At 42.3% G+C, this 12,492-nt stretch overlaps 1 protein-coding gene across 6 annotated transcripts in view; it reads left to right on the top strand.

Annotated features, from left to right (window-relative positions):
- Positions 1-12,492, top strand: part of ARID3B (AT-rich interaction domain 3B) — a 46,259-nt gene that overhangs the window by 9,360 nt on the left and 24,407 nt on the right. For all 6 annotated transcript variants that reach the window (XR_005585897.1, XR_005585896.1, XM_039493435.1 and 3 more), the window contains 2 exons: positions 6,507-6,578; positions 9,637-9,709. Coding sequence is in view for 4 of the 6 variants with exons in the window: in XM_039493435.1 (XP_039349369.1) it covers positions 6,507-6,578; positions 9,637-9,709 (145 nt within the window). In the remaining 2 variants the exon portion in view is untranslated. The remainder of the gene's footprint in view (positions 1-6,506; positions 6,579-9,636; positions 9,710-12,492) is intronic.

Genomic DNA, 12,492 nt, shown 5'->3' with positions numbered 1-12,492 from the left:
CAGTCAAGCCCTGTACTCTACCCCCGATGAGACGAGTAAGGTAAGTTGATGGGAGTTTCTTCTCTCGACACCCCCCCTCCCCCCAGTAACTCAACCTAAGGTACATCAACTCCAGCTATGTGAATAATGTAGCTAGAGTTGCGTAGCGCAGGTCGACTTACCACGGTAGTGTAGACATAGCTTAGATCAGTGTTTCCCAAACTTGGGACGCCGCTTGTGTAGGGAAAGCCCCTGGCGGGCTGGGCCGGTTTGTTTACCTGCCCCGTCTGCAGGTGCGGCCAATTGTGGCTTCCACTGGCCGGTTCGCTGCTCCAGGCCAATGGGGGCTGATGGAAGCGGCGGACAGTACGTCCATTGGCCTGCGCTGCTTCGAGCAGCTCCCATTGGCCTGGAGCAGCAAACCGTGGCCAGTCGGAGCTGCGATCAGCTGGACCTGTGGATGGGGCAGGTAAACAAACCGGCCCGGCCCAGCCCACCAGGGGCTTTCCCTACACAAGCCGCGGCCCAAGTTTGGGAAACACTGGCCTAGGTGATCATGGCTGGGAAGTGCTTAAGTGATCTCTCTCCTGCCATCCATCTCCATCCTCTGACGAACAGAGGCTAGGGACACCATTCTTACCCATCCTGGCTAATAGCCATTTATGGACTTAGCCACCATGAATTTATCCAGTCCCCTTTTAAACATAGTTATAGTCCTAGCCTTCACAACCTCCTCAGGTAAGGAGTTCCACAAGTTGACTGTGCGCTGCGTGAAGAAGAACTTTCTTTTATTTGTTTTAAACCTGCTGCCTATTAATTTCATTTGGTGACCCCTAGTTCTTGTATTATGGGAATAAGTAAATAACTTTTCCTTATTCACTTTCTCAACATCACTCATGATTTTATATACCTCTATCATGGCCCCACTTACTCTTCTCTTTTCCAAGCTGAAGAGTCCTAGCCTCTTTAATCTTTCCTCGTATGGGACCCTCTCTAAACCCCTAATCATTTTAGTTGCCCTTTTCTGAACCTTTTCTAGTGCTAGAATATCGTTTTTGAGGTGAGGAGACCACATCTGTACACAGTATTCGAGATGTGGGCGTACCATGGATTTATATAAGGGCAATAATATATTCTCAGTCTTATTCTCTATCCCCTTTTTAATGATTCCTAACATCCTGTTTGCTTTTTTGACCGCCTCTGCACACTGCGTGGACATCTTCAGAGAACTATCCACGATGACGCCAAGATCTTTTTCCTGACTCATTGTAGCTAAATTAGCCTCCATCATGTTGTATGTATAGTTGGGGTTATTTTTTCCAATGTGCATTCTTTACATTTATCCACATTAAATTTCATTTGCCATTTTGTTGCCCAATCACTTAGTTTTGTGAGATCTTTTTGAAGTTCTTCACAATCTGCTCTGGTCTTAACTATCTTGAGCAGTTTGGGTACCTTCAAGGTGAATATGGGGAATGGCTATGCTGTATGCCAGTGCAAATCTCTTCTCCCCAGCCACACAACAAAGCTCAGATTTATTTGAAAATTAAATACAATCAGCATTGTGAAATTGCATCGCCCAGTCTTTGGTTTACTTTTTTTCAAGGGCCCAATTCAGCAGTACCCCAATACTATGGAGTTCTTGTCTTCCATTGGTTTCCTGTGCCAGGAAACCACAGGCAATTACAGCAGCTGCACAGCTGGGGGAGAGTTGTAAAGGAATCTTTATTAAAAGGTGTAACTGTCTAATTCCGAATTCATGCACTTCAGTCCTTTTTTATTTCCTCCACTTAATCTTGAGATCACTAGAATAAGAAGTACCTTCAAAGCCATAGATGTTGAATTGTGCTGTCTTGCTAGTAAGAGTGGACAGGATTTTTCAGCTCCTACAAAGTTTTACCAGACAACGGAAGGTGTGTATGTAATAATTATAACTTGGTTCTTACAGTGCCTGAGAGTTTGCAGCTCAGGGCAGTAATCCTGATCTTATCTGTGTTTTGTAGTACAACAGTTTTCTTTATACTGGCATCTGTTTCACTTCCTAGGGCTCAGCCCCACCCACAAGAGGAATTTCTGTTGATTCTCTGATAATCCTGAAATCACCCCTTTGTACATTTCCCATTAACTCAGTGTTTGCTGTTAACCTAGTGAGATAGGATAGAAAAGGGTTTTTCACAGTAACATTTAGCTTAGTGTCTAGATAGATATTTGTCACTGGGAAACCACCATAATGTTTGAAGTCTGTCTAGAAACACTAGGACTGAAATAGTAGTGATGGACGAAGCAGATCAAGTTTGAGGTACATTGGCAGGTGAGGCTCCAAGCCAATGTGCTAATGCCTCCTTACTTTGTGTGAATACTAAACTTCAACTTTAATACATAATGGGATTTAAGTCCGACATCATAGTCTCATAAACCTTATCAGACCTCAGCTGAGTCTCGTTAAAATATTTAAATAACAAAGGTATATTAAAACTTTGAGAGTTTTTCCAAGAGGCGAGTCTCATGCCTGAGATGCAGATGTTTTGACTTTTAGTGGTGAACCTTTAGGTCCTGGATCCTTTGAGTTGGACACAGGATTTTGGTTCTTGGGGAAAATTAAGACTCTGGCCGCTGTCCAGAGGGTTGGAATATTAGTACTCTTGAGTTCTAAACAGCTCAATCATGGGAGTTTTTAGGTGAATAATTTGGAGGTTTGGGGCTTGAAGAGGCTGGAATGAAAAACAAGTTGTTTGTAATTGTCAGTGACCTATTCCAGTAACTTATTTTTGAGGAAAGAGTTAACTCTGGCTTTTGTAGGTGGTAACTGAAACTGCTTTTGACATCTGAGCTCTGCTTTAATAAGATATTCCAGGTGGTTAGGAAGTAATCCTAAAATAGCCCATGCTCTAATTGCTTCTAAAGTCAGGCCTATCCTCTCTGGGGAGGAGCAGAACACTTTGATAGCTGATGAGCTTCAGAGGTGTGTTTTGGGGATGGGGGCAAGGGGAATGGGGCAGGCAGCTTCTAGGGACAGCCTGCAGGCTGAAAGTTTTTTCTCAGGGCAGGAACTATTTACAGAATTCTCTGCCTTTCTTCTACTGATACATAATGTCAGAGAGCTGAGCCAAGCTGTAGGGGGGTTCTTAGTTTTTTTCAGATGTCAGAAATGTCAGGTGAATTCTTGTTTGTGATTTCCCAATCGGTAACTATGGAAATGATTGTTTCTCAAACATCAAGTAAATTCTCTTGCTACAAAATGAGGGAGAAAACAGTAGCATATTCCTTGATATTAATTTTAAATAGTACTGGAAGGAAGCCGAAAGCATCAACTCCTGACCTATAAAACCCCCTTTTGATGCCTGGTAGAAGGAATATTGATTTCTCAAGCTCCTGCTGTTAATGGAGAGAAGGGTCTCCCAGCATAGAGTAATTATGTTTTCCGAGAAGGAGTGAAAGTTTGAGATACTGAAGCTTATGCAGAGCTATATCCTCCGTGCAAGACGCCTTTATGTAATATGTAGGATCATTTATTTATGTCAGTAATTGTGCAGCATTCTCATCTATAATTGGATAGCTATTTGTTTTCTTCCTTTTGAGCTCAAGTCACTAGCAGTGGAACGCTGTGAAATTCTGGTGGCTCTTGGTGGCTTATGTGAAATCAGTTGATGGATTATGGTCTGTTTCCCAGTGAACTGGTTTCTGACAAAACTACCTCACAAAACTGGCATTGCAATTGTCACTGCTTCATATTGTTGTTGGTAGTCTTGGCAGGGAGGCCACAAAATGGTTGGTCATGAAGGTAGTCCCTTTAGATCACAGTCAAGGTATATGGGCAGGGGAAAGTTTGTCTGTTGTTGCCTATGCTGTGGACCTGTTCTCTGGATAAATTGACAATACTGGAGAATAAAGTCTATCTGGTACTCTCTACTAGCCTGAAATTCACTAAGTCTGGTCTCTTTGTCCCTTACCTTTGCACTGGATTGTACTCTGTTGCTACCCAGAAGCAGCCCTGATTGCATGGAAGGGAGAGTTATAAGAATTTGGTCTAGCTCATCATAAAAGAAGCATAGCTTATTCCCTGAGTCCCATGTACTTTTATTTCCCCAGGTCTCATTATCTGGGAGCTTCAGTACCTTAGTCTCTCTGCTGCTTGCTATGCCAAATGATGCCCATCTCATCCAGCCACTCAGTTAAGCATTGCAATGACAGAGTTCAGCTGGCCTTTATCTCCTTTTCACTAAAAAAACATGGAAGTAGTGATGCTTTCTCACCTTTGAAGTGCTTTGAGATCTAGTGATTTAGGGGCACATAAATACTACTTTGTGTTTTTTATATCTTTGGTGATCTCTCTGATAGAATTTAAACTTCAAAATTCTAAAACTAATGAGAAGTAGATTCTTCTTTAAAATAAAGAATGTTTTTAATGCTCCATGCAGTTTTCCCACAGTAGTTCTCCCCCTCCCCTGTCAGTTGTAAACTGTTGTCAGTGGAGAATTGTTGGCTAATGTGTGCCACATATAAAATATATTTGTGGGTTAATTTGCTTTTCACACTTCCTCTCTGCCTGGGGAAATTTATACATGTTCTCTTGCCCTCTCCCCTCCTGGATTTTAAAAAACAAAAATTAGTATAGCAGGTATGGCCAAGTATTTTAAATGTTCCTATAGTGAGTTTGGGTGTTTTGACTCTTATATACACAACTTTAAATGGGGGTCTGCTTTCAGAAGGATGCTTAACACTGTCTGAAAAACAGAGTCCCTTAAGTTATGTCAACTTGGGCACTCAGAATCACTAGTCACTTTTGATGATCTTGGCATGTGTGTTTTATTCACTGTTCATCCAGGTTTTTAGTTGCTCTTAGTTTTCTGGCTTCTCATCAGCAGGATGTTAGGAGCAGCTGGATGTTATCATAATTAGCAAAAATGTGTTTTTAATCTCTGTTAGCCAAGGACACCCAGATGAATCCTCCTGTGAACAAAACCTATCTTCAGAACTCTTCCTAGAGAGGGATAGTAATTGACCTGCTGGAATAAACAGCTGACATAACAGAAGTGGCAATAATCCCCAATTAAATATCTTTCAGCTGATGGGGCTCACTGGATAATTGACTTTCCAGCAGGAATTACTGGCTCAAACTAAATCAGCCGGCATTAGAGCAGCCCACTGCTGATTTTAAAGGGAAAATGTAGCTTTGCCTGTCTTTGACAAGTGCTATTCATCTTTGTAATTCAATGTATATGTCACTACCAGGTGACTCCAAGATTTCAGATGTTAAAGCAACTCTAATTAAAATGTATTTTTGTTCTGAAATCTCTTCACATATTCAGTGTCTTTCTATCTGATAAGGTGCAGTGCATTTGTAACCAGAATGGCAGGTGCCACTTATAATTTACCAGAGCATTTGATTGAGTGGCTGGCTGTACCAGTGGCTACTATTATTCTATGGTGTTTGTGATTTAAAGATGGCTACACAATATGCTGTATCACCCTTCTGTTACCACAACTGTGAAATAGCCAGATGCTGCCTTTGCTATTTTCCAGTTCTGCTAACTATTTCTCTGTAGTGATTTGCCAAGCAAGTGGTGTCCCTATAATGCCTAATGAGAAGTGCAGCCTTAATCCAACAGAGTTGAGCTTTCTGTCTCCATGCAGGAGATCTGAGTACAGTTCCCTAGGCTTGTGCATACCACGATTGGTACAGAGGTCCCAACCTTATTATACCCTATTTCCCATCCCCATGACCTATTCTTAGACCTGCTTATGTCGGAACGTCAGAGCAAGCCAGGCTGCATGTTTTCCCAGCCTGAAGTAAGATAGTGCCGGTCAGATGGCTAACAGAAAGGATGAGGCTCAACATGATCAGGTTGACAAGAATGGGTGCTTGGCACCTGCTGCTTTCAATATGGGCTCTATAGACCATAAGTAAAATGCACCTGTGTAAGTAAGGATGGTTATACTGTAAGAAGCTTCATTCTTGAACTTGCTCGGCTTTGAACAATGAAGTGAACCTGGCTACAGTGAATGAAGAGATCCCCCACTTCAGATGTTAGATCACTGATGTTTAACAGGTGGAATAATGTGCCATTAGAGCTGTTCAGGAATTTTCCAGCAGCTGGGCTAGAGGGGACCAGCTTCTGGCATGCAGTCAGAAAGTAAAATTGACAAGAGTCTTCCAGAGAAATCCCATGTTGGAAGCCTCAAGGCAGAATTTTTCAGTTTGCCAGCTATCTGCCTGGAAGTTCCTTCCTGCAAAAATTTTTTGCATTTTTGACTTTTCATACAGTTAAGAATAAATTTTATTTTAAAAAATATGAACATTTTTGTGGGAAGGGATTTCTATTTTCCAGCCAGCTTTTGTGGCCACATTTGCTTGGAAGCTTAATTAAAATAGGACACGATTCTCTGTTTAAATACTTCTCTCCATTCCTGTGCTCCCTACACCAGAATTGCCCTCCTCCGTACGTGTACTCTCCATTTGAAATTGCCATCCATAGCAAGGGCACTCTCCCCATAGTCCACTCATCCTCTCCTTTCTGTTCCCTTAGAATGGAAGTCTGACTTGGAGTGAAGAAGCTGACGGAGGCCGAGGAAGAGAAATCTCTCGAGATTTTGCCAAGGTAAATCTGTCTGACCATTGAATTTCACTGTGTGTGGAGCTGGGGTTGGGGGAGATAACTTTCAGCATGTTCCTCCCCTCTGTTTTGTCGAGGGATTGCTAATCCCAGATTGTTCTGCTGCAGCTTGTGGGAATGTGAAGGAGGGACTGTGTACACTGAAATTCACTTAGCAACGTCTGTGTCTGGGGACCGGTAGGGTTAGGCCATGTTATTGCCTTTGATGGCTGAAAGGCAGCTTTCAATAAAAGCTCCTAGTTGTCAGTTGTGATATTTAACGCTTTTGATCAGCAACCCTCTTCGGCTGGTAGTACAGGATTCAGCTTCTCGAAACTGATTAGCGATTTTGAACTGTGGCAGCAGTGTGTGTCCTGTCAGACAAATAAACAATGTGTTTAATTTAAACTAGCCCTTTTTGAAGGAGTGTACCTAACTGCTGCGCAAATCCAGTGATGCGTTTCCTTCCCAATAGCTTAGTGTGTGAGAAGAGGTAGGCAATAGAGGAAATGACCCAATAAACCCATTTTCTTGTAGAATAGACAGACTTTGAGTAGCTAACTCCATGTCTTGAGAGAAAGACAGACATGTTTACCCATTGGGGCTTTGCTTTTCCATTGATATCCTTCCCTAACAGAGCAGCTATGGCCAGCAGAAGAAATGATTTCCACAACTACATGGACTTTATTTCTCTTCCACATGCAGGAGTTTTTGTTCCTTGGGACTTCTTCTGCTAGCAGTACTGGCACTGTGTGTCTTTCAACCAGTCATGGTATATACCCCCACTGTCTGCCATAGGTGAAAATTGGATTTGCTATGGAACAGTTGCATGATTCTCCTGCCTTCACCTTTTCTGAAATATCAGAGGGTGATGCTAAGTAGAATTTGTTTTCTGAATATACCTTTATATGAAACTTTGAGAAATATTTAATCAGAAACACTAGATCTTGAGGACATTTTGCCAAAATATATCTTCAGAACATTGATTCTAGGCTGATTGCCGAGGTGAGTGTGAGTACTTATTTCAGAGGAGATCTCCCACCAGGCATTACTTGTTAGCACGATTTGAAAGTTCTATATCTTTTCTTTCACTTCTCCCTTCAAGGCATTTCAGGGATTGTCACATAAGTGGAAAACTCAGAGGAGGGAATAACAAGGTCAGAAGTTGCATCTCTGTGGTGCCTTTAAGGTGTGAATTGGAGGAGCTAGTGTGCTCTGAGGGCTGATCTACACTATAGAGCAGCGGTCCCCAACCTTTTTGGCACCAGGGACCGGTTTCGTAGAAAAAAAAATTTCCGCGGACCTGTGGGATGGTTTTGGGACGATTCAAGCGCATTACATTTATTTTTGTACTTTTATTTCTATTATTATTGTAATATATAATGAAATAATTATACAACTGACCATAATGCAGAATTAGTGGGAGCCCTGAGCTTGTTTTCCTGCAACTAGACGGTCCCATCCAGGGCCGCCCAGAGAATTCAGGGGGCCTGGGGCAAAGAAATTTTGGGGGCCCCTTCTATAAAAAAAATTGCAATACTATATTCTCCTGGTGGCCCTTGCGGGGCCCACGGCAAATTGCCCCACTTGCTCCCCTCCACAGGTGCCCCTGGGAAAAATAAACTTTCCGCATTTCGGCACAAACCCAGTTTTGAGAAAACTTCTTTACAAGGTATCACCAGTTCTCAGCATCAGCTAGTGCTAAAAGGCATAAAGCTCATTAAAAGGGTTGGACAAATATTTTCCATCAAAACTTTTTTTGGATCGAAAACTAGGGGTTTTTAAAAAGCAGAGAAAAATCACGGACAATGTCTGCTTTCCTTCAAAATTTGTTGTGTTTTTTTTTAATTGAAAAGCTGAAATTAGTCTGCCAAAACCTGAATATGGTTTGAGGTTTCAGAAGTGTGTGGCCAAATATTTGCTGCTTGCTGTGTTTGATTGTTTAAAGAAACAATAAACAAATCCAAAACTTTTGAACCACCTCAGCTTGTAACCAAACACCTGAGCCCATCCAGGCAGAGATTTTTCCAGGTTTCTGATACTCTGCTGGCTTCCTTGACTCATATCTGTCTCCATAACTTTGGGTTCATTTAGCTTAGAACATAAGAGCAGCCATACTGGGTCAAACCAAAGGCCATCCTGCCCAGTATCCTGTCTACTGACAATGGCCAATGCCAAGTGCCCCAGAGGGAGTGAACCTATCAGGTGGTAATGATCAAGTGATCTCTCTCCTGCCATCCATCTCCACTCTCTGAGAAACAGAGGCTAGGGACACCATTCCTTACCCATCCTGGCTAATAGCCATTAATGGACTTAATCTCCATGCATTTATCTGTTTCCTAGAGACTGGCTCCATGGGGTCCCTCACAAACTGGAGACGGTTACTGTGGGTTTTTCTTTACTATAGCTTATGTACATACTCCACAAACTGAGCATTTGAGCTTGTTCCAGAATCTGGGATGTGCCTATGTTGTCAAAACTGAAATGCTCAAAATAGCACATGCATGTGAATGGACACAGGGTGCTAAAATTAAATTAATCCAGGGGTTCTCAAACTGGAGGTCGTGACCCCTCAGGGGGTCACGAGGTTATCACTGGGGGTCATGAGCTGTCAGCCTCCACCTCAAACCCCGCTTTGCCTCCAGCATTTATAATAGTGTTAAATATATAAAAAAGTGTTTTCAATTTATAAAAGGGGGGTCGCATCAGAGGTTTGCTATGTGAAAGGGTCACCAGGACAAAAGTTTGAGAACCCCTGAATTAACCCCAGAAGCCTCAGGGAATGCAGAGAAGGATATTGCTCTTCTCATGTGATCCTTCCCCCAACGTCCCCCCTCCTGTGCCCTGACTGTCCCCAGGACTCCCTGCTATAGAGGTTCAGCTCAGCTTGCTACACTTCAGCCTGGTCAGTGGAGGAGACCAGAACTCTAACACTGATTTGCCTCTACCTCTGTGGCGGCATGTTGTCCCACCATCACATGAGGCCCAGTACAATATATGGTGGTCTTACCCTCTCTGTCTGCCCTAGCATCGGTTATACCGATATTTTTCTTGATTTCCCCAGCTGTACGAACTGGATAGTGACCCTGAACGGAAGGCGTTCCTGGATGACCTCTTCATCTTTATGCAAAAGAGAGGTGAGTGAGCCATTTGCTTTATTTGGATAATATAAAATGGGACAGTGCCCTAGGAGCTGGCTCAAAAGAATGAAGCTGCCACTTGAGCTTGCTGATCAGGTGGGAGAATAGTAGTATGACCTGAGATACTTGTTTTGAGAGTAAAGGGGCTGTGTAAAGAACTGTCCTGTCCTTGAATCCTGGATTATAAGGACATGACCAGTTTCCCTACCCTCACTTTCACTTGCCTAAAAAAAGCAGACTGTAGGATCCATTGTGGAACAATTGACTTCTGCTTCTTATCCTGCAACAAACCAATTTTTGAAACATTCACACAAATCTACACCCTGTCTCAGAATAAGCTGCTGTGTTGACACTGATCACCCACAAGAAGCCCCTGGTGTCTTATTTTCATGCTGTACATCATGGAAGATGTGTGTGAACACCCACTCTGTTAGACAGGATCTGCATATAAAGTAGGTGCTCATGCTAATGCCTAGAATCCGCAATATGGGGGCTTGGAAAAGAGATACAAAGCACTCTTTTTTTTTTCTTACCACACTGCATTCCTTAGACCTGGATTTCTATTTCATATCATTCTGCTCAGCTGAGCCCAGGAACACAGTTTAGAGGAAACTGTCATGCTCTTTTTGCTGTCAACCACTTTATCTTGCGGTTTTTCTCATGAGAGAAGTAGGGGAGTGGGGTTGCTCAGCTAGAATATTTTGTAGGTATCTTTCAAGGTATAGTTCTACCAGTTGAAGAGGAATGATTAATAAATGCCTACAGATACAAGAACATAAGAATGGCCATCCTGGGTCAGACATTGGGTCCATCTATCCCAGTATCCTGTCTTCAGATAGTGGCTGGTGCCAGATGCTTCAGTGGGAATTACAGAACATGGCATTATTGAGTGATCTATCCTCTGTCATGCAGTCTCAGCTTCTGCAAGTCAGAGATTTAGAGACACCCAGGGCATGGGGTTGTGACCCTGACCATCTTGGCTAATAGCCTTTGATGGACCTATCTTCCATAAAATTACCAAATTTATTTTTTGAAACCAGTTATGCTTTTGGTCTCCACAACATCTATCCCAGTATCCTGGCAATGAATTTCACAGGTTAACTCCTGCGTTGTGTGAAGAAATACTTCCTTCTGTTTATCTTAAACCTGCTGCCTATCAACTTAACACACAAACCAGGGGTCACAGTGACGTGAAGTGGTAAATAACAGTTCCCTATTCAACTCCTCACCATTTTTTATTTTATAGACCTCTATCATATCTCCCCTTAGTCTCTTCAAGCGGAACAGTCTGTTTTTTTAATCTCTCCTCATATGGAAGCTCTTCCATACCCCTAATCATTTCAGTTGCCCTTCTTTGTACCTTTTTACAATTCAAATATCTTTTTTTTTTTTTTTTTAGATGGGGCAACCAGAATTGCACATGGTATTCAAGGTCTGGGTGTACCATTGATTTATATAGAGGCATAATAATATTTTCTCTTTATCACTTCCTAATAGTTCTTAACATTCTGTTCACTTTTTTGAATGCTGCTGCACATTGAGCAGATGTTTTCAGAGAATTATCCATGATGATTCCAAGTTTCTTTTTCAGTGGTAACAGCTAATTTAGACCCAATTATTTTGTATGTATACTTGGGATTATGTTTCCCAATGTGCATTTCTTTGCACTTCTTAACATTGAATTTCATCTGCCATTTTGTTGTCCAGTCATATGTGGCAAACCATCATCTGAGGTTGAAATGAATTTTCCTTTCAAATGTTTTTTTTTCCCCGCAGGAGTTGGTAAAAAATTGGCAGTCTGACCCTCTTTTAATATCTCTTTTGCAGCACAAAGAAAGTTGAAGTAACATTCCTTTGCTAGAGAACTGTAATGTGCCATACTTGGTCAATTTGTCTGTTATGTTTTAGGCAGATCTGTCATTGAAACAGGAAGATAATGGCCTCTTTTAGATATGCCGTAAGGACTGTGGGCTGGCAGTGAAGAAGTTCTGTAAATGAAAAGTGCTACACCACATTCTGGTCCTTTCATTGTCTCAATCTGCTGGGTTCTAGGAACTGGCATAGTGAGCATTTAACATGTAAGAGGGAAATACCTTGCCCTCCGCTTACTCCCGTCGTAGTATAATGTTCTATAACTGACAGTGCACTAGAACCAGGAAACCATCTCACTTCCCTTAGGGCTCTGACAGCAATGGTCACTACCCAGGTTATTTCTCAGGAAATCTGGTAAAGAATTGTGGGAAACATCTGTCTTCTGAAGCTGAAGAGCAGCCAGTTGCCCTTTAACTGCCTTATACTGGAGTTTGGGCCTCACCTCCACTTGGTTTGACATTTCACCATGGTATTTCTGGGGCACGTTCCTTTCTTGAAAATCTCAAAGGCTTGCAGAAACATGATGAGGATGGGGGAAAGGGTGGCCCCCATTGCAATCACATTTCTGGCTAATTGCGGGCACATCTGCTGCATGGTTTGTACCTCATCTGTCTTCCACAGCTTGGCTGTAACATGCCACACCCTTTCTGATGTTGCTAGGGCTTCCACATCCAACAGTGTGGGAATTTACTCTTGTGGCATTTTAAAAGCTTGAGCCCTGTTTCACTGATTCTGGGTCCTCTGTGGGCAAAGGTTTAAGAAGTCCTAATTAGTTTGTATTTACGACTGTTATCTGCATGTTTCAGTCTAAATGAAGAAACAAGAATATAGTCCTAGAAGAGTGTGATTGGCAGCAATGAAAACCTCTTGTTACCTTGAGAGAAATCTGCTCACTACCTCAATGCCTC

The sequence above is a fragment of the Mauremys reevesii genome, linkage group 10 (assembly GCF_016161935.1).
Source record: "Mauremys reevesii isolate NIE-2019 linkage group 10, ASM1616193v1, whole genome shotgun sequence".
NCBI classification, from domain to species: domain Eukaryota; kingdom Metazoa; phylum Chordata; order Testudines; family Geoemydidae; genus Mauremys; species Mauremys reevesii.
The sequence above is the reverse complement of the archived record's forward strand: the minus strand, read 5'-3'. Positions and strand labels throughout refer to the sequence as shown.